Source organism: Perissodus microlepis, chromosome 8, assembly GCF_051167445.1.
Source record: "Perissodus microlepis isolate ML-2025 ecotype Zambia chromosome 8, ASM5116744v1, whole genome shotgun sequence".
Classification (NCBI taxonomy): domain Eukaryota; kingdom Metazoa; phylum Chordata; class Actinopteri; order Cichliformes; family Cichlidae; genus Perissodus; species Perissodus microlepis.
The window spans coordinates 5,412,621-5,435,269 of NC_140468.1; the positions used below are offsets into that span (position 1 = coordinate 5,412,621).

General features: G+C 38.8%; 2 protein-coding genes across 2 annotated transcripts; one reads left to right on the forward strand and one right to left on the reverse strand.

Annotated features, from left to right (window-relative positions):
- Positions 1–1,054: 1,054 nt before the first annotated feature.
- cdk5rap3 (CDK5 regulatory subunit associated protein 3) lies at positions 1,055–11,839 on the reverse strand. The gene is made up of 14 exons (XM_084937158.1): positions 11,655–11,839; positions 11,315–11,363; positions 11,030–11,161; positions 10,339–10,439; positions 10,191–10,239; positions 8,465–8,643; positions 8,067–8,203; positions 7,145–7,289; positions 6,815–6,922; positions 5,551–5,632; positions 5,357–5,445; positions 2,669–2,874; positions 1,436–1,607; positions 1,055–1,195 (listed from the first exon to the last, which is right to left on the reverse strand). Exons 1-14 carry the CDS (start codon positions 11,658–11,660, stop codon positions 1,130–1,132), a joined length of 1,521 nt encoding a protein of 506 aa, XP_084793284.1. The 5' UTR covers positions 11,661–11,839; the 3' UTR covers positions 1,055–1,129.
- Positions 11,840–13,989: 2,150 nt separating this feature from the next.
- Positions 13,990–22,597, forward strand: prr15lb (proline rich 15 like b). The gene is made up of 2 exons (XM_084937160.1): positions 13,990–14,151; positions 20,490–22,597. Exon 2 carries the CDS (start codon positions 20,517–20,519, stop codon positions 20,847–20,849), a length of 333 nt encoding a protein of 110 aa, XP_084793286.1. The 5' UTR covers positions 13,990–14,151; positions 20,490–20,516; the 3' UTR covers positions 20,850–22,597.
- Positions 22,598–22,649: the final 52 nt, after the last annotated feature.

The window sequence follows — 22,649 nt, forward strand, 5'->3', positions numbered from 1 at the left end:
AATCAAGAATGATGAGTTGGGGGTGATTTAATCACCTTCACCCAGTCTTTTAAATTTCAAGTATTTAGTTTTTTAATTATAGTGAGTCTTGAAAGCAATGACAATGCTTTTCAATGATAATAAAATAAAAATGTATTTATATTATAAAATATATTTAAAGATGTTTGTAAGGTCCCTTTGTAGTCATAATAACATATAGAAGTCAAAGTATGACATTCATGTTATGGACGCATAGCCTAAAGAAACAAAACACACATACGGAAAAACAAAATAAACCAGAAAATTCTGGCAAACATCAGCGACAAAGAAGATCTTGTTCTTCAGCCAGTGGTCATGAAAAGTTTTCATCATGTCTGACGCGGCTTCAGTGAACAGTACATGGCTCAGCTGAAGGTCCAGATGCATCTCTCAGGTCCTGTGTCAGGTGTTTGATGGATTTATTCCTATTTCTTAACGACATGACCTTCAGATACTGTTCATCTGCTGTTTTTCAAAAATGTTTTCAAGTCTGTCGCTCCTTTTGCCCCAAACTTGTCCAGTTTCCTCAAATTTCTTAAGGTCACACTGCACGCTACACAGTTTGTTTGTTTTTTGGCCAATAGCTTTTTTAGAATCACCTTGTTGGTGCAAATATACCAGTTTATAACTGCAAATCAGTGTTGTCTTTGGCATTTTTCAAGCATTCCTCTGAAAATGGTTAGGTACAAGGACTGGACTGAAAATGAGTGAAAAAGCAGTCAATGTCCAAAGAAAAACTTCAGAGGTCCACTTTAGAAAAATTTCAAGAAAATCAGGTTTCTTGGAAGCGAAATATAAAGAAATGAGTGGTGGCTCAGGACTTTTGGACAGTAATATATTTTGTTTTAATACAGGGGCATCAAAACTTGAAACCTGCTTAAAATCCAGTTTTATTCCCTGGTTTTAAACCAATCCTAACAATACGCAAGTTATTTTTATCACGTTTTAGTATTTTCAACATTGCTCGTTTCTTTCTCTCTACAGCAGTTATACAAAAACGTAAAGAACCAAAAAAAAAAAAAAAACCCAACAAAAGTTTACATTAAATATCACTTTTTTAATTTCTGTTGTAGATCATGACAAAATATTTTCAGTGACTGTCTGAAGTTCACTAAATATTAACCCCCATCAGGTTCACAGGCCTGTTGTGGTATCGCTTTGAAATGTCTGCCTCGATCTGTGAAAACAAACATAACAATCATCAGTTACTTCTGAGAACACTGTCGGCGTAACACTTAGAATTTGTACCTTTTACATGTCACATAGAATATGAATACCTTTATGTGTCTGCTCATATTTAAACAGAGATCTCACAATGACAGTTTTCAGTATTTTCTGCTTCCTGCAGCCTCCTCATTTGACATAGCTAGTAAATTATCCACCGTGCCAACAGAAAAATACAAAAATAATGCCGTACCAGCTTCTGGAGTTCCCGGGTGCATCCTGCCAGCAGGTCAACACGAGGCTCCAGCCTGGACTGCTCCTGCAGGGCTTCCTGCCTCTTCTCTGCCATTGTGGCTCCTTTCAGCACCAGAATGTCAGCCTGCTTCATTTTCTGTCTCAGCATCTCTGACACGCGCTCAACATACCTGAACACGCACATCACATTAAAAATAATGAACGAAAGGTGCAACATTTCTGATGCACACAAAGGGGTTTTTCCACTTTATTTAAAGACTGATGCTCATGATAGAAATGATTTATGTCATTTATACTGAATAAGTGGCTCTGTATTGTAGCGGTTAACTTATTTGCCTAACAAGCAAAAGAGCCCCAGTTTGAGCCCACAAGGAGTCACAGAGGGGTTTGTGTCAGGAAGGGCATCTGGTGTAAAAATCTGCCAAATCAAATATGCAGAGCTACCCGCTGTGAATAAGTGAGCAGCTCAAAGTAGCTTATATTATTTATACAGAATAAAATGTATTGTCAGTGTACTTTACATAAAAAAGGACCTGCTACAAGGCAATTAATTAAGCATTCTATACTTTAATTTCCCTTCTACAGAAGAGAGACAGAATAATAAAAGTTAACTGTCTCTTAAATCACAGCCAGTTATGGTAGAAATGAATCACAGAGCTAATCACACTAACCACAGACATGAATGTCAAGGTAATATCAGGCTTGCAATTTTTTTATCTGCAAAGGTTTTTTCTGGGTCTGATTGGAGAAAGGGGATCCTTAAGAGTATAGAAACTCCAGATTTTGTGGCACAAATTCTAACTTTCACTTTCTGAAATAAGCACAGGGATGGGGAACTCCAGGTCTCAAGGGCCGGTGTCCTGCAGGGTTTAGATGTGTCCTTGATCCAACACAGCTGATTTAAATGGTTAAATCACCTCCTCAACACGTCTTGAAGTTCTCCAGAGGCCTGGTAATGAACTAATCATTTGATTCAGGTGTGTTGACGCAGGGTGAGATCTAGAACCTGCAGGACACCGGTCCTCCAGGCCTGGAGTTCCCCACCCTTGCTCTAAGCTATAAACTTGTTAAGCTATTATATACAAAAGTCACAATAAAGTGGTAAAAGAGAAGTTTGAAATGATAGTTCTTCATCTTATGCGTGTTATTTTACAACAAAGTTATGTATTCACATTGTTTCCTGAAATAGAGCTCAGTGGTGATCATGCTGATATTCTGGCGACCATCATACCGTGGAGAGGCGTGAATCATGAACAGGTGCTGCATCCGGAGAGAGGTGAGCCTCCCCAGAAGGTCCTGCACCTCAGACAGCATCGCCTGGATGTGTTCGCAGGTTTGGCCTTGGATGACCGAGGGGGCCTGCTGGAACTGGCTCATAGCTACCACATCGCCCTCTTCTCTCATCTCACTCAGACGCTGAGTCAGGAACACCTCCAGCTGCACCAACAAATGAAGCCAGAGTCATGCGTTAGTGACAGAAAACCAAATCTGGCATTCAAACACTTATATATAAATATCACAGTAAAAAATGCAATTGCACCTCAACAGTGGGAGTATTCCTTCAGGTGAAATATTGTTAAACTGAGATCCTAATCTTCTGTTATGTCTGAATGCATAAGACCATATCAGCTAAACATTTATCAGGACCAGATTTTTCTATTTAATCCACGTAAAAGATTATGAAATCACACCATCTGCCTTTATTGCCTCTTTCGTGAATTTCTGCAGTTCTCTCTGTGCAGAGGTCTTCCTTATCGCACCAGCAGCTGTTTAACCATGCAGCAGAGACACTCCTGACTAGTACCAAACACCGAAACCATGACCCAATTCCAATCCTTTTCACTTCATCTGGAGTATAAAGTGGCCGCCTCTGCATTTCACTGTTGCTATGCATTTGTCTTGATTCAGTGCTACAACTAGAAACTGTTTGACCTCAATCTTGGCGTTCTTTTTTCACCATTTTAACTTCATTCTTGCAGCTTTGTTGCCATCTCTTTTGAGCTTATCTAAAACTTTATAATGACATGTAGCCGCTGTGCTCACAAGAACGTCAGGCTGCTTGTCAGTGGTCTCAAAGCCTTCACCTTGATAACACACTGCAGCTATTTTATTCAGCTTTCTTGTTTTCTTTCTTCTTGGTTTACTCTGTCCTGACTGGACTGCTTACCTGCCAACATATGTATGTTTCTACAATCTGAAATAACCTTCTTAAAGGCATTTGAATTACATACACCAGCAATTTTCAGCTGCAGCTGTATCTTTATTCTTACTTAGCCACTGCTACAGAGAAGAGACACACAAGGAGATTCTTCAAATCTGAAGTTATACTTTGAATACTACATTACACTTTACTGCACTATTATTCGTGTTCAGTAGTACCTAATACATGTGAATTACTGCAACCTGTTTGCAGTGTGCTCTGCCTCCAGACGAAAATCAAATGAGGCAGGCTTCAGACACCCCCTGTACCCACTTAATTAAAAGTACAGATAGATGTGTGCTACTGTGATGGCCTTGGAAATAAAATGTTTTGATTTGAATTAAATAATAAGTATGGTGCACACAACTACATGGATTGACTGCTAAAAACTGAGTCAACTCTTGAGTTTGGCTGTTGTTAACGCAAACCTTGGACATTTTACCTTTTGTTCCACAACATGAAACACATGTAAATAGCTCACTCGTTAATCTATTATGTGTACTAGAGAAGATGCTTACTGGCAAATGACTAAATAAGACTGCAGATAAGTCGTCATCAAAGTGAATGCAGGAGGTGATGGTGAAGTCAAGACTATGGCGTACTTTATTTGTAGCCTAATGGCAGAAATACCTCTGGTGGCTACAGTCATGTTTTGGACATCACGATTTTTCTTGCGTCATCCCTACATTTACAGTCCCTCCTCTCACCCTCCACACTCCCTGCCTTTCCTTCTCTCTCGCTGCCTCCTAACATGCCTTCCCTCTTTCCTCTTCCTTTGCCTTCGCCAACAGTAGCAAAGCTTTCACCAGCACTCTGACGAACATTCAGCACTGAAGGTGGTCTTCGTTAACCCGGGCTCTGACTGATCCAGTATGGAAATCTCATTCTTCATGATCCACATGTTTTATTTTAGCCAAGATTTTATGCCAGATGCTCTTTCTGACACAACCCTTCCCATTTATCTGGGCTCGGGACCAGCATTACACATACACTGGCTTGTGGACCCTCGCACAGTTGTGTTCCAACAAAACCTGTAGAAGACATAAGCTTTAACCTTCCAGGAACAGGGTGTTCCTAACTTTTTGGGTGGCCAAGAAAAAACCCCAAAAGCATTTCCCCGGCACTTCTATCTGAAACTAAGCAGTTCAATTAGACCTTTTTCCTTAATTTAAATAGATTTAATGGCTTAGTGAGGAGACCTGTGGGACTAAATGATATTTACAAATTTTCATCATCAATAATTTTGTGCAGAACATTTTACAATCATCACACAACCTTAAGTTAAAATACAAATGTTCAACCTAAAAAACTGAGCAACACTTAGCTAGTCACTGAAAGGTCACTCCTTCTATCCTTCAGAATTTTAGTTTTTAAAAACTGCAATAAATATAAACAACAACAAAAGACTAAAACCATACAGATACAAATAAAAAAAAATTACAAAATGTCCTCTGTGTCAGTCTGTGGAACTGTTACCTTACACGTTTTTGTCTGAAAGTTAAAACTGATGCTGTTAAATGCTTTTCACTATCATTTACTCCAAACACACCAGCAAACCTGGTGTGTTTGGAGTAAAACAAAAAGTTTTTAACAACACACTCTCCCTCTAAGCTGCTTAATGCTCCACTTGTGTGTTCTGCCTATAGCTTTATATCATTAGGCTATATACAAATATGTGTGGGTCTAAGTAATTTGAGATCGAATGACTGTAGTCTTTACCTCCATCAACTCGTCAACGAACCGGCTGCGTGACTGAGGGTTTTCCAGTATAGTTAGAGCATCTTCTCCCCTCGCCACTCCCTCAGGGCCTTCAAAATAAAATGAGTCTTTTTTAGCAAATGGACATTTCAGCAGCTGAGCATGTGACAGCTGCAAACATAAAAAGGATTAGAAGGGAAAAAAAAGTTTCTCACAGTCTGTGCCCACATCCACAATTTCAATTTCAATGGGAGCTTCTGCGCTGTCACCCCAGTCGATACCGCCTGACCCGGGGTCCTGATGAGGGAGACGGAGAGAGAATAGTTCAGCCTTTTACCTACCATTACTCAACTGACTACCTTCTCCCAAAAAGTAATCAACACTGTGGTTTATTACAGCTTTTTCTGCCTGGCATAGCTCTACAGTACTTTTAGACATTTTCACCCAATATATTCTGTAGTTCTGCAATCATGTAACCATATACTTTTACTTTATCCAGCAGTTCTCAAACTTTTTCTGGCATATTCCCTTCAGAACCTGAGAGATTGCACCAAACAGAACAAAATGTATTATCAAGCATTAACAATTATAATGAAAGAACAAAAAAAACAAACCAAATTTAATTTGACTTTATTAAAAGTTAACAAAAATGCCATTAAAGCGTTTTTAATATTTTATGGTGCAACGTTTTTGACCATTTATTCATAGCGCCTGTATATTCCAAGCAACTATACAGTAAGATATCTATTTTGACCATTTATCCATTAATCTGAGGTTATGCTTGACTCAATGGCCACTTCCTGATGTTGCAACACAATACATCACCACAACATTGTATACGTCACTCACTGCAGTCCCCTGAAATTAATTGTGTCTCTGCAGGGAAAAACATACCTGGTAGTGCGTCACTCAAACAAAAACAAAAAAAGTGTCTTTTATTTTCAACTTTTTTTCTAATTTTTTCTAATTTTCTTGAACCCCCCACCCCACTCCCAAACATCTCTACTGGTTCTGTTCACTTGCAGGACCCTGCACTGATAGACTGTGGAGATGCAATTTTCCACACCATTGGTTGTGCCAAAGAGCTGGAGTTGCATGCCAGCAGTAATGGCACAAATTATGTTGCAAATTGCTGCACATAAGGGGGACAATAGCGAGCAAGCAACTTTGCTTTAGTGGAACCTATACAATTAAAAAAAGTTTTCATTATTATTGTTGTTATTATTTTACCAGGCTTCATATGTACGATTTACCTTGTAGTTTTAGCCAGTTATTTTTGGCCATTTGTATGTTAACTTGTGACCTATTTGGTGTTAATCAGCTTGCTAACATGTTTTCACACACACTGAATTTCTGCTGCAAAATTCAGGCACTGCAGCTGGTTTAAGTTGAGGATGTACCTTTAAAAAAATCACTATATTGCACTCTATCACTGTTTTAGAGGAAAGGATGCAACGCAGACGTGTTCAGACGCCCTACCTTGGAGTTCAGCTCCAGGCTGATTCCCCAGTCTACTCCATCCTCAACTGTGATGCCTGAACTCACACCCAGGGAATCTGATACTTTGCCAAAGTCGCCCCAGTCGATCTAAAACAGATTTTAGAAGATGAAGCAGAAACAGCGGTAAGAAAGAACTCCTGCTGTGAGTAGACATTTGGAATCACTTTGAAACATGCAGGCATTTACTGATAATTTCAATTATGGCCCAGTTTACATAGTGAACTGCATTAAGATAGAATAATTAATGGTTCTTACTAGTTTTAATTATATGAGCACAACAAACAAGAATACACATGCAGTAAAACTAACCGTGTCCTCTGTGATGGTATCAGGTGGTGATTCATCCACAACTGGCCTTTCAACAACTGTGGGGACTTTCCCCGTTCTCCACTCATAAAATGTTTCATTCCCTCTTTTTTGGGCAAATGTCAGCATAGGGAGGACTGGCTCAGACCTACAAATGACAACATGTGAGCTCATGTGACCCAGCACAAACATTATCTATGGTTTATGTAGTTAAACAGAACAGAAAGTGTTTCTTTCAAGTTTACTTTCTTAGTTTTTTGTGAACTGCTCTAATGGATATACACCGATGTTTGAGCTGTATCTGCAAAAATATACATTTGAGAGAAACTGCGACAAAACATAATATTTTAAGGCTGGATGATAAACTGGATTTCAGTTACAACTGAAAATAATTTAGCTTCCAATATTATGAAAACACAAAGTTTTTACACTGAAAGCTGCAGTCGCCCAGTCACAGATGCATTTATAAAAGGCCTTTCATGCTTTTTTGGCCCAAGCACACATCAACACGTGGACTGGAAGAGCCGGGGAGTCAACCACTTTACCTCTGATTAGCAAAGGAGCTGCTTTAACTCATGAGTGAGCCTTTGGTCTATCTAGAACGAGTTAGGATCAGGAAACTTGAAGGATCATTAACAGTTGCCTGCAGCCGGCTTTGTCTTTTTAACTCAGATTGTCTCTCATCCCATCTGTTTTTGGCTCACTCTTCACAGAATGGCCCACCTTTTATAACTCATTTATTCACTTGTTTTCAGTTTGAACGACATTTAAAGTTCAAGGAGATTCCCCGTGAAAAGTTTTTAACCGTTTGTTAAGTTTGTAACTAACCAATTTTAAATACTTAAGATTTCAATATTGCCCAAAATAACAGTAATTATGTTTTTTTTTCCCATAACATGGCATCTCTACTGTATCCCTTACTCACCAGTCACAGACAAAGTTTGTAAAGGCAGCATAAAGTTGTATTTGCTCTTCGAGCCTCGCAGCATCCTTCCCGACTTCATCAAGAACCGCTGGTAAGTCCTTCACCAGAGCCTGAAGCTCTCGAGGCACATTTTCACCCTGTAAGAAGCAAATAAGTCAATCAAAGGCTCAGAAATCCTCACACAACACACGATTGTTAAAGCTTTTCCACCAGCTTTCTGTCAAGTTTAGATTTGAGTTTAAAATCTTTGTTCTTACATTTATGGCCTTACAGGGTGAGGCCCCCGCCTAAGGTTACTGCTTTCTGTTCACATTCGCATCAATCAGTTAATAAAATGCGTAACTCTGAGTGTTTGAGTCTGAATATTCTCCTAGAGGTGTGCACGTTCTTGCACTTACTGTGATGCCATACTGTTTGCAGGCAGCGTAGTAGCGTTCCCTCAGGTCTGCAGCTGAGCTCTGGCACTCCACCTCCCGCCTGCTCAGCTCCTGCTGCAGCTGCTGAGCTTTGGCCAGCTGCCTCCTCAGAGCCGGGCCTTCGTAGCTTACGTTGCGGCTCAGCAAGCTGGCCAACTCCACTGGGACGCAGAAACACATTTTTTATCATTCAGCACATGCAATTATTTTGTTTCTTCAGCTGGATTTTGTGGTCGATATCCTAAGCTACACAAATGCAGCAACAAAATTAACACTTCATAACCTTCCTGCTTTAAAAGAGGGAGCCTACAGGTGTAAGCAAGTTAAATCTAAGACTTCAGGAACTTTAACATATCTTAGACTAAATTTAAGGGCTGGAAAAATACACCAAAAACCACAGACTGTATAACAGATACAGTACAGCTTCAAGATCTGAAACAGCTATGGGAAGTGCTTTAATGCTGCATTCTTTCCATCCAGCAGGGGGCGACTCCTCTACAGCCACCAATTACATACAGTCTATGGCGAAAATACACTCTTTTAAAGTAAAGTTAAAAATAATCACCAAGACAAAATATAAGGTGGTTCATGTTGCTAGATGTCAGTTTTAGCTGCTAATTTAAAGTTTTCTAACCATAGTGAAGTGACTTCTATATTCCTCTACATCAGCTGTATTTGATATTCACGTGTTAGATTTTGTACATCCACGAGGCCCTACTTGGGAAATTTGATCATTAGAAGGCGTACATAGAGCTCTAAAATTTACTGTGACGTGCAAGCTTCACAAAGAAGTTCTCTTGGACTTGCTTTGTGCTGCTATATAAGCAATCTGTACATGGAAAGTTTTACATTTTAGTCCCCAACAACGGATGATTAAACTGTTTTTCTGTTAAGGCAGCAGAGTTGTCAAATTTCTGACCACAGAACATCAGAAAACGCGGTTGAAAGAGTCGCAGTTCTGCAGACAGCAAGCTGTGTGAAAATGAACTTTGGTTAACATGGTTGAAATTTATTTGCACTAAAGAATGCTTTTATATTTACTGATTCGGTTCATCTGTCTAAAAACTACAGATGAAAGTGAGCTTTCAGGTCAAATATATGCCTTGTTTATTGTCCCTGTAAAATAAACAAGCTAAATAAATAAAAACAGACAATATGAGATAAAGTGACAACAAACGGTCTCATAAGCACTTTGTGTAAACAAGTAGACTGGTCTTCTTTGCCTTTTCCACCAGTATGTTACAAGGTCAGCATCCAACTGGGCCTAAACCAATTTCCCACCTGGACCCAAGTACGGGGGTCCCTATATTTAAGACATTCTTTTAGGCATAAGCTACAATAATTAGGTTAACCAGATACATTATCTCATTGCTAACTGGTATAAAGCATATTAAACAGCATGAAAGTCTTAGCTGAACTATAAAGCATTAACACAGTCGCATTTCACGACCTAAATGTTTAAATGGGACAAAAACAGCAGCACTGAGAGATGGAAATTTGCACATTAACGAGACAAAAAACAGTTAAAACTCATCCATACTGTCAGTAAATATGAATTAAAGATATTTTAAGATTTATTTTCAAAGGAGCCAAAGACACCCTGTATAAAATAAAGAGCAAAAAGACACGTAGCTGCGTTCACAGGTGTTTTTATACTATAATGAAGACATATTGATATGTCTTTCCCTTATTTTCCTAACACACTTACCCAAATAGACATTATCTGCTTCATAAAGAGACACAATCTCCTGCCAGTCCTATGAAAACAAAACCACAAGGGAGAAAGTTTTACAGCAGAACACCCAAATAAAAAAATCCCCTTAACATGTGACATTGACATGTATGAATCCTCTCACCTTCATCCTCTGTGATGAGTATCTGCCAAAGATGTTCTTGGAGGAAGCCTCAGTTCCCTTCAGGATCTCCACGATCCTCAAGCAGTGAAAGTAGTGAATGTCTGTCAGTGAAAGTAAACAAAGAACAGAAATAGATGAACATTTAAAAGCAGTGCATATTAACAGCTGCTTAAAATACAATAAACACCAAAGCCAAGCTCCTCTGCAACCCCTGCTGGTGTTGCAGTAGCAGTGCAAGAGTCTTTGGGAGTTGCCTGAGGTTAACTGCTAGTTGTCCACAAGTTGTGCAAAAGCATGCCTGAGGTTGGCTTGGGAGAGACAGCACTTATTGCTAAACCTTGTGATGCTCTCCTGACTGCCATTATTAGCTTAGATTAGACAGTATTTTAAAATAAAACCATTAAAAACTCCAATGTTAGTCTCCACTTTGTTGCAGTCATTAGCAGGGTTGTAACACCACCTTAAAATAAGAATAATGATATCAAGAAAAAAAAAAACATTAATAAAGTTGTGAAGTGGGGTTTAAGCCTTCATTGGTGATTATAAAGTAACCCGAAACCTATATCTGGTTGGAAAGGGGAGTCCCTGAGAAGAGTAGAAATGGTGCTAAATAGCTTGCTGGGTCCATAATAGATTCATCTCTCAGAGAAGTCGAAGGCTGGGTGGGTGTATTGAGTTGTAGGGGACCTACAGGAGCCGGAGAGGAGCGCCTTGATCTCCTCGTTCTCCGGCATGTCCTGGATGGCAGCATTGATCTTCTCCCTGATCACCTTCACTGCACTTTGCCATTTCAGGTTACAGTGCCTCCGATCCACCAGCCAGTCTGCAACCACACAGAGCGAGTTTACGTCTGTAACATCTGTTTCAGCCAGCATGCTAAAGGACTACAGGGCTGTATTAGCTGCTTGTAGCCCAGCTGCAGAGGAACACATAGAGAAGCAAGTGCTTGTTTTAAATGTGCGTGTTTTTGTCTTACCTAAAAGTTTGCTGGTCTGTATGTCGATGGGAAGGTTCTGAATGTTCCGCTGCAGGGAGACAGCCGATAGATTTTGTTATTTACACCTTTTACTTCCTCTTTACCTCTCTTATTTAACTAACGGAAAGGACAATATCACATTAAACCGTTAGGAAGACATTGTGAATAAATATCTTAAAAATGTCATAGGACAGACTGTTTTCTTTGCTAACTTAAACTCAGTGTAAAGTGTTGATTTCTCTGTCACTTAAGTGGACTTTTGACTGTGTCAGCTAGCTAGCGTTAGCTCGCAGGCTAGTTTTTAAAGCCAGCTCGGAAAAAAAACTAAATTTAATCTCACCTCCATTATTTCCTTTTCTTTTTAAAAACGTTTCCGACCATTCAGGGCTTCATTATACGATTATAGTCCGGTTTATATCCAGGATTATCATCACCATCCGGAGCTTTCCTGTTTATGACACGTTAAGAGAAGCAGAGCCAATAGGAGGAGGCGATGTTGCCATGTCGATGGCTGCATTTGGAATGGTGAATCGTCGTGGCCCCTGATTGGTGCAACTAATGAGACTGTCGCTAGAGGGCGGTAGTGTCACTTTACTTAAGGTCAGTTATTCCCAAACTATGAGTAGCCCATGGAAAATGTGGAAGAATACTTGGAAAATGTTGGCTATTTCTTGTTATGGGTCAGTCATTTGTTAAAAAAAGGTCTCATGATATTTCTTGCACAGTTAAATAAACATAAATATAGTTTCCCCTCAGAAAAGGAAATCTACATCTATCTATCTAGACAGTTATTACCTGTAAGCCTGTTAAAATAAAAACATTTGACACAGTTGTAACAAATGTGCTCTAATTTCTTTAAAAATGTATTTAAATTATTCTGGTTCTGTGTCTACATCTCATTTATTTCTCTCTTTATTTGTTTATTTCATGCTTTCCTATATACTTATTACTCTATTATTCAAGCACACTATTGTAAGTATGTTATTTCTTTGCACTTAATGCTTTGCATGTTTAAATTCATGCACAAAATTGAGAGGAAAAGAATCAGAACATTAATCCAAAGTTTTATATCCACAAATAGGAAATTTTGAATTCTAAACTTAAATTTATTGTTTAAAAAAAACTTAAAAAATGAAATTTGTTGAAATGAGATGATGAAATGATGAGAAATGGGCTAGTGGAACAAGAAGCTCAGACGTGGACATGGGATGAGAACATGGCGCTGTTGGAATGCCACTATGCAATTAACCCCAACAGAAAGGGTTAAATGAAGAGGATGTGGGACCTCTGGACTTTTCGATGCCCAACATCTAGACCGACGGTGAAACAACTAGTAACTCAGTGTTCCAGCATTCGGAAGAAGCAACTGCTGCTATCACAGCTGGAGATTGATGAGGTACAACACAAATGCTACAGCAAGGGGGAGCCAGGATGTCAGGTCAGGAGGGAGATCATCACCCCCACCCGAGATTGGGTACCAAGCCCAACAACTGGTGTGTTGAAGTCATTGAGTGAGACCTCAGCGGTTAGTAGATCTAAGACCACAGCAACCTTCCTGAACAGGGTTTAGTAACCATTACAGTGGCAGACATCCCAGAAAGGGTCTCCAGTATGACGAGTCGGACAGGCCCCCGACATGATTCACTCCTGCTAGCTGAAGAAGCTAACTGCACAAAGGAACCAACTGCTAATAAAAGAGGCATAAGATCCCAGAGGATCCCCAGAAGGGACCAGTCCCATCCAACTACCGGCCAATAACCTGCCTCAGTACCACATGGAAGCTCCTGGCGGGCATCATATCGGCTAGGAGGAACAGGCATGTGGCTCAATACATGAGCAGGGCACAGAAAGGAACTGGCAGAAACACCAGACACCAATTAACGTCACATTTTATGTCCATCTGTTATATTTTATACATTTGATGAGATATCATTATTAATACTTATTTATTTATGTTTGATTTTGGCCGTTCAGTGATTAATAACTAAACATTAAACTTTGTTAACTAAACTATTAACAAAACATTTATTTACTAAACACGTTCTTTAAACAGTTAAATGTGTCGTTACAGTTTTATTTTGTTCATTATGTAACATAATCTTGTTATTGAAAAAAGTGATATGGGTGAAAAACAACAGTAATAATTCAACAATTTGGCTTCTTGTGAACTCCAGACTGGACAAACCTGAAAACACAAGCATTAAATCCCTGCAGCAACAGAGTTTCTGTAGTGGCCTAATTTCAGTTCATTTGAATGGTGACCTAACTTGCAAATTCAGAGTCTATTCACTGTCTGTGATTTTAAACGAGCCATGCAAAGCAGCTTGATTGCTCTCGTTCTCTCGCTCCAGCTTAAAGCCATCACAAAGACTTATGTAAGAGAAAATGCTCAGTGAAAGGTGACTTTATTCTGACTCCAAAGTCCACATTAAAACAATACTTGGATTTAAAGGGAGACTGATAACGGGGGTTTTATTTACAGTTTGGAAAGCCACTCACCTCTCAGGTTCACATTAGCCCTGATGTCAGAGATCTTGATATGGGACTGAGCTGAAAATCACATGGCTGCAACATTTACTCAGTCATGCACTCAGCTGGGCGGGCTCTAGGTGTGTGTATGTGTGTGTTTGAGGAGGGTGTGTGCTAAAGAGGACTGCAGAGGGACAAGGTAAGAGAGAGAGGCAGAGGGAGAGAGATGCTGCACCTGTGCACGCTCACCTGAGGAGAGGAAAAAGATTCCACAGAAAAACAAAGAGAGGAGATAGAAAGTTTGTAAGCATGGTGAGACAGTGTCGCATGTGAGAGAGTCTCCTTTCAGCCAGCACACTGTGAACAAGGTAAGAGAACGAGCGCACCTGAAAGCCTCCAATGAACTGCAGTGGAAACTAGACTTTTATCTGTGCAAGAAATACACATTTAACTCTAATTACAAAAATCAACATGCTACTTCCATCTTTTTCGCTGGTATTTCCACAGCTCAGCAACCCTGATCAACATATTAGAACTGCAGTACTGTATTTGTATAGCCAAACAACAGCTAAAGTCAAATTTCCAAGTGAATATGTCAAAAGTTTTTTGTTTCTAGCTCCTTAAGTTGGAGAATCGACTTTATTTTTTCACAGTATGTGGATGCAAACGGGATATTTTTGAGTTTTTCAGGGACAAAAACAATAAATATGGAGACATTAGCTTGGGTAACTTGAGGTGAGTGCTGTGTTTTAACAGTCAAATTATGGCTGAAGTAAAATTCTTTGGAAAACAGGCCTGACTTTCGATGATTTCAGCCTCTCAAAAGTGAAAACTTGGGGTTTTTACTTGTCTTATATTAAACAAATGCAGAGTTTGAGAGCTTTTGATTTACAGAAGAAATATTGGAAGAAATCAGCTTGAGCTGGACAAAACTGTGACACATTTTGACCTTTGCCGCTGTTTTTAAAGACAGTTAATTGAATAATTAAAAAGGGTAGAAGCCTGAAGGAGACACTAATGCATTGTCTTACATCAGGAAATATTAGGAGGCCCACAGGATTACTATGCATGCTAAATAACATAGTGCAGATATGTTTTAACATGATTTTATTTGTCATGTTTGAGCTGGTTAGAATAACACTAAGTCATAAAAGAGCTACAGTCACAAATTAACCTTTTTGGACTTTGCACCTGTGTGAAGTTTACAATTCAATCAGCCTGTGGATTTTTGTGACCTTTGAGAAGGCAGGAAGGCCTCTGGAACAAATGACTAAAAGACATTTTTATTAATGGAAATAATCAGACGAGCTAAAAAACTTTGCTGCTAGGGGTCAACAGCAAGTCTGGTACAGGGGATGAAACCTGAGAATCTAGTGAACCTTCAGTTTAAGTTACGAGGGCAGCAAAGCCCTCGGTGCCCTTGGAGGCTCCTCTCTGTCTTTCTGCGGCTCAAAAGTTATTCTTTTCAAAGACTTTGCAGGTCGTTAGTGATTTCTGATTGTGCGCCACAGTTCCTGCTGTGATCACTGAGGCTTTCCTTGGGCGGCTCACCCACACATAACAGAATACATGGTAACTTATTAAAATGGAGGGCCTCCTTTGTGTCAACAGGAGTTTTTGTCTCAAAGGTCACATCTAAGTCAAACACGGCATTCTTTTGGAAATATGTGTGCATATCGACAAGCTGTCTGACTTAACATGGTGTGAAAGTGCCGAGAAGGTATTTTGTCTTGTAGAAGCTGTTTTGATGGAGAATCAAGAAAATTATGCAAATGCTCTGTAAATGTTTGCTATGAAGAAACCTGTCCTTTTTGTGTAGGAATAAACAAACAGATGATGAAACAGAGAGAAAAAAATACTAAAATCTGAGGAATGTGACATAACAGAAGCTATGGAAACCCAAGTAAACACTTTGAAGTGGTTCAGACCCTTGTAAAAGCTCTTCTTGGTGAGCAACTATCTGTTACCTGAGCGTCTGTGAAAACCACACACCCAGGTTATTAAGCAAAGAGCAACACCGGGTCCAGAGGAATAAATGTAAAAGGTGCCTGCATTGCTGTTTCCAAAACTTTAAATCAAAGAACCTTTGCACTCTTCGTTCGTGCCATTTGTCAAACATCACATGGGTCAGATAAGAGTAGGATGAGTGTTTCTGCAAAGGGCATGGACTCTTTATTTGCATAGGTGCTACATGATAAAATAACCACACCAAAGGGCCTGACTTCCTGTCAGCCATCATAAAAGAGAGCGATATGGTTGTGTTTGTGAAAGTCATAAAATCTGGTTTATGAGCCACGCTTTTATCTAAACACTTTTTTTTAATGTTTCATCCCAACCTTCAAGTTTAAGTTTTAAATGTTGCAGAGAGAGGTGGGGTTAATCTAAACTACTTAATAAACTGCTCACTATGTGTTTATCTCACATTCACATGTTTTCATTGAATCTATCTGGTCCCCGCTTTAGTAAAGTAACTCAACAAAATTCCTCTAAATTCTGGTAAAACTAAAATAAAAAGACCTCAGAGCTGGACTTACCATAATAGTCTCACTGATTGTGCTTACAACTACAGTAAAAATGCTATTATTTACTTATTTTGTGGTTTTGAGGACATGATGCACTGCTGTAAATGTGAAACTTACAAAATTCAGTTTAAAATATGTAAAGTAATTTCTGACTTTTTGTATTTTGGCAGTTTTACTTGGAAATAAACCATCAGAACAGTTGCAGGTTAACTTTCTGTCAAGCTAAGGATCAATTTGAAAACTGTAAAGCCAAGCAAACACACCTGGAGTTAAATGCAGTAAAAAAAAATTAAAAGAATTTGAAATTAGAGCTTGAATTACAGTCTTAGTTTGCAGAAACATCAGAAAAAATCATGCTAAAAATTAAAAACTGCTTTGAATATCAATCCCTATAAAATTTGAAAATGAAATTTCGAGCAGAAATGCCACACCCATTTTAGTCACAGGTGTACTGGGAAGCCTCATAGAGGCTCACGCGTTGCAGGGTTTTTTTTGTCACTGTATTCAGCATTAAGGGGACAATACATGCAGAATATGAAGAATCAGAGAAAGTTACGGTTTGCCTTAATTATTCTGCTTTAATTATTCATGACACAAAATCAACAAGTTGCTGGAAATATTCCTCAGAGATTTTGGTTCATGTTGACATGACAGCATCACACAGTTGCTGCACATCCATGATGTGAATCTCCTGCACCATTGCATCTCAAGGATGCTCTAATAGATTGAGAACTGGTGACGTTTGACATCATTTGAGCTTTGTGACATGGTGCGTTATCATCTTCCAACAACCAGCAGCAATATTCAAGGAGGCTGTGGCGTTTTAAACAATGCTCAGTTGTTACCAAGAGGCCCAAAATATGCCAAGAAAATATCACCCACAGCATTACACCTCCGGCAGCCTGAGCCATTGATAGACTAATTTTGCTGCAGAAATTAAGACTCATCAGACCAGGCAAAGATCTGTCTTCTGTTTTGCAGTTTTGGTGATCCCTTGTTAACTGTAGCCTCAGTTTCCTGTTCTTAGCTGACAGCAGCGTTACCCCATGTGGTCTTCTGCTGCTGTATCCTATCTGCTTCAAGGTTTAACATGTTACATAATCAGAGATGCTCTTCTGCATACTTTGGCTGTAGGAAGTGGCCATTTGAGTTTCTGTTTTCTTCCTATCAGCTCAAAGCAGTCTGGTCATCCTTTGCCCTCTGACATCATAGGGATTTTAATTATGTGGGAAAATCCCAGCTGATCAGCAGTTTCTGAGAAACTCAGATCAGCCCATCTGGCACCAGCAACCATTCCACGTTCAATGTCACTTGAATCACCTTTCCTTCCAATTCTGATTATGGTCATCGTGACCGAGTGTAAATGCTGCCATGTGATTGGCTGATTAGATACCGAGGTTTAGGAGAAGCTGAGCAGGTGCACCTAATAAAGTGGCTGTAAGTGTATATTCTTTAAAGACATAAGAATATATTAAAAGAAGGTGGAAGAAACAGAAAAATAAAGACACAAAACATATTTTCTGTGTGTATTCAAGATGATTTATGTAAGGCATGATCCGACCCATGAACATGTTTATGACCTCTTTGATACGATAAAAGAGTCGGCATGAACGCTCCATAAGGAAGTTATTTGACCTGTTTGGTTACCAGGTGACCGAGGACCACAGAGGCCTGGGTGTATTATTCTGTTATCGTTACCTGTGTATGTATCCATACACCTGAAATAATACAGATGATATCACTTGATGAGAAAACCCAGAGGCTTTTGGTTATGTTGTGATTCTTAAGTGAACAACAGAAAGACACCCTTTGTCATTATGTAACACGTTTCCAAACTCCTGGTTCAGCATCGGGACGACAGCTTGCTTCCCCAGTATTTGCTTTCCTGACTTTATATCAGATCACATGCGAGCGATAGAGGATCCTGTGCGGATAATCATTAATTTATCAGCTGAGAGCAGAGTGTCAGGTGTTGCTCCCCCATTAGGTTACACCTCGTAATCACGGAGATGTGCACTGGATGAAGTAAGCCAGCCGTAGTACCGTCTGCTTTCTACAAACCAGTCCTGCACAGAGCAGCAGAGTAAACAGTGTTGTTTGTCTTTTTGAACTGGTTCACCAACAATGAGAGAATGATATAACATTAAAGGCATGATGTTCAGTGCAGACTGAGATTAAGCTGAATGCAAATCTGCAGCAGAAAATTTGTACAAGTGAAAAATTTGCATCTACTTTTTGACATTAAATGTAAGTAATTGGAGCTATAGTTATTGTAAGTTAGCAGAACTTAAAATATTAATGCATTTTTCCCTTTAAAAAACCTTATGAATGAATTTCAGAATTTAAATCTTTTGATTACATGTTATATGTATAATTTAACTTCAGATCAATTAAAGTTCTTATCAAAGAACTTCAGTCACAGTTTTACAGCTTTGCTGTTCTCGCATGAATGTAAATAAAGGACATCCTGAGCAAATGAACTAAAACACAGAGGAACAAATATAAAACAATGAAGTGTGGCAGAGCATGTATAAATTTAACTAACATCCATAAATGACTGTTGCAAACCTCTGGGTTTTCCTACACTGGGCTTCTGTAATATCATTGCTTTAATCTTTATTAAACCCGGAAGCGAAACTGCTGAGATTAAAGGAGAATGCCCTGGGGCAATAGAGGTGGTACTAATTTAACATGTTTTTCAATAGCAGGAGAAACCAGAGCTACCTGGGGAAACCAGCGCAGCAGCACAGACAACACGCAAAATTCACACAGAAGCAGCTGCTTGGGGGCCCCCACATCAGCAGAGGGCCCCCAATTAATTTAATAAATATGTTAACTGACCGGTTTAATCATTCACTGTGAGCGCTGAGCTTTTGCAAGTTATTTATTATTAACATTCACTAACAATAACAACAATAACAGAAATGTCAAGGGGTGGTGAGCTCAGGGGATATTGTATGGAAACAGCAATTACAGTGTTAACCTATTTTTACTCTCTAGACAGTTAGTTTCCATTTAATTTATTTAACACTGTTTTTAAATTTGTGCTGTTACATAAAATAATATCTCGGTCTGTGGTAAATTTTTTGTGACTGTGCTGCCCTTTTGCACAGTTTAAAAAAAATTAAAACAGTGAACTTGTTTTAAAAATCATCATCTGCTTGTTTATTGTATTTCTTTCCAGCACAGAATAATTAAGCCATTAGAATTGTTGTGTTAGATGCGTAATGCAGAAATGGTTTGGCAAGGGCAATATAGCTAATAGTGGCTTTGCTGACGTGGGTGGCTGAGGGCCTTTAATCAAATTCTGCTTAAGGCCTTGTAAAACTTTAGGCCACCTCTGTGTACGAGGCTTTGCAATTTACCACATAAAATCACCTTTGAATAATTTTAATTAATTCAAAATGAAAAAAAAATAAAATAAGTGGAACTGGAGTTTATTTTATACAAACTACTGAATTACTTCTTAAAGTACATTTTGAGTTATGATAATCTAATCCAATGTTTTGTATTTTTATATTAAAACTTGAATTTTATTGACGTTAGCAAAAACAATTTGACAGAAAAAACATGGCTGATAATGGCGTCTCTCAGGGATCAACACCGGGCCCACTGTTAATTACTTTCAATGTGCATTTATTCAGTGTAATTTCCCACTCAGAAGTGTAATTTACATTTTTATGCTGATGATGCTGTCTTGACTGCCACTACCAAACTTTCTCCAGCTTAGCCTTTCATGATTTCAGACCTTTAAATTAAAACTGGTTGTAAGTGATACATTAAAGTTTCATAAATACTTGGCTATTCAGTTGATTCGTAACACTACAAAGCTCTTATTTATATTGTTGACCAGGTATGAATAAATGTAAATGTCTGACTGGTTTCAAATCTTACTCTAGTAGTGATAAAGAGACTCGGTATATTTCAAAATTCTACCAAGTTTTGATCTAGCTGTACATACTGTAGTTTTTTTTGTGGCCTAGACCCTTTCCTGACTACATTTAGATATGCATTTATAGATGGAAATAAAAAGACTTTTTGTATAGATAAAGACTGACTAACATGTCTGCATTAAAATTGACAGAATAAATGCTGTTTTGAAGTGTACAAAGTAATGCTAAAACACTTTATTTACCTATTCTTTGCTGTTGCTCACCACACGCTAAGATCTCTGAACTTTACAGGTCGATCCTCCAGTCTCTGTTGGTGCCATGGCTGACTCAAGCTGGTGGAGGCTGACCTTCTCACGCAAGAAGAAGTCTGAATCCAAGGTTCTGTATGAAATCCCAGCAGAGCATGGCAGTAACACTGGGAACAAAGACCACCCGAGTAGTAACGGCTCTCCAGAACTGGACAGCCAGTTGAATGCCAAACTGGAGAAAATCGTCGATAAATCTGCCACCAAAGGACGCCACGTCAAGGTCTCCAACTCCGGCCGCTACAAGGAGAAGAAGAAGGTCCGCGCCACGCTGGCTGAGAACCCAAATCTGTTTGCAGACAACAACCTCAGTCAAGAGAATCATAAAAAGAAGACTGAGAAATAGCACAGAAAATGCACATACTTGATCAGTAATGTGTCATATACACATAAGAAGCTTCAAAGATGGCTTGAATGTATGCAAACACCACCATGTTGTCCTACATGTACTACTACTGTGCTACTATTCACCACACACAGGTAAACACAAGAAAAAAGACACTTAAATAAACAACGAGGTGTCAAAATTTAAACATCCACCCGGCAGACGGGAACTAAACACAGTCCTGGACACATTTTTCTCCAGATTTTCTGTCTTTTAACTTTTATATTTACTTCCTTGTGCTCACGCTGTTGTTTTATATTTTCAAAAATGACATGAAGGAAAATTTGGGGAATTCTCGCCTCATGATTCAAATGTAACATTGGTGTCATTTAAGTTGTCATTTTTTAATGTTGTAGATGTAGTGTTATGTTTCAGGTTTTTATGTTTTGTCAAATGTCAAAGGAAATTTTTATTACATTTTTATGACCAAAGACTTGACGTCACTGATTACATCTGAAACATTATGGTGGATGCTTTCAAATATAAAGGCCCCCAAAAGTATCAAGTCATCATTGAAAAGACTTGAATTTCTCAGCTCTAAGAAACAAAATGTTAAAGTAAATTATATGTATTTATTTATATATCTATATACACTTGTCAAGTAAAATATCCCCAAACAGGGAAGGACAAACATCTTTCGTCCATCCTTGTTTCCACATGTTCTTAAATGAAAATTATAGATTGTATATAAAAGATTAATGTAACCATTAATCACCATGTTGATCTTGTCATCCAAACATGCAACAATGTCAACTTTTTCTCGAGGCAACAGTCAGTTTGACAACATATTTTGCAGCCACAAATATTAAACGTTTACTTGTGAGGAATACATGTGCAAATTACAGCTCTCATTGTCATGAATTCTAAGTTGACACCCTGAAAAATGCTCTCATGTTTCACATATGAAAACATCTAAATTCACGTTGGTTTCCTTGGATGTAGAAGTTGGATAAGAGGGTGGAGTTCTAAATTATCAGCTAGCCCTAGAAAGCCTGATTAGATAGGTGCAGTCATAAACCGCAGAGTTTCGATAATGTTCAGTATCGGTCAGTACAGCTGATCACACAGGAAGAAAAGTGTCAGAAATTCCTTTAAAATGCTCTAAAAGACACCAACATGGTTTAGATGTTGCCACAACCACAACCATAATAATGCAAGCTTTAAGCCTTAATATGCTTTAAAAAAGTCAGTTCTTTAAAAGAAAATCATCCCCTCATAGTTGCTGTTAAGGGGGAAATTAGCTACAGGGACAAAATTCAAGCTGTAAATTCAGACTGACTCATTTCTGGAGCCAGGCTTTTAGAGGAACTGCAGGTTTTGGCTTTGTTTTTCGAGCCTGGAGGTTGCCCCAGGTGACCGCGGTACAGTTTATGGATACAATCATATCAGAAAACATGACTTGGGTATGCTAATTGTGCTTTTGTACGAATCAAATATCTGTTTATGTCATTGTGAATTAACTTCATGCTGTTTTGTTGGTTTAACTGTCCAAATAACTCCTGCAGCCATTGCATGTGACACATCAACAACAAGAAATGCTGTCTGTAATTTTTTTTCTGAGATGCTTTTTTGTTTGTAATAAATATAAAAGTTGTTAACATGTAAGATTTTCTTCTGTTTGTGCTGGAGTCTACAGCGAGGAGAGCTGTTAACATGCAGATGGTGGCCTGTTTAAACGCGATGATCTTGGTGAGGTCGTTCTTTGGGGTTAGTGAGCTGTTCAGCCTGTTTTGTTGACATGGTGATAGTAAGCAGGGTGAT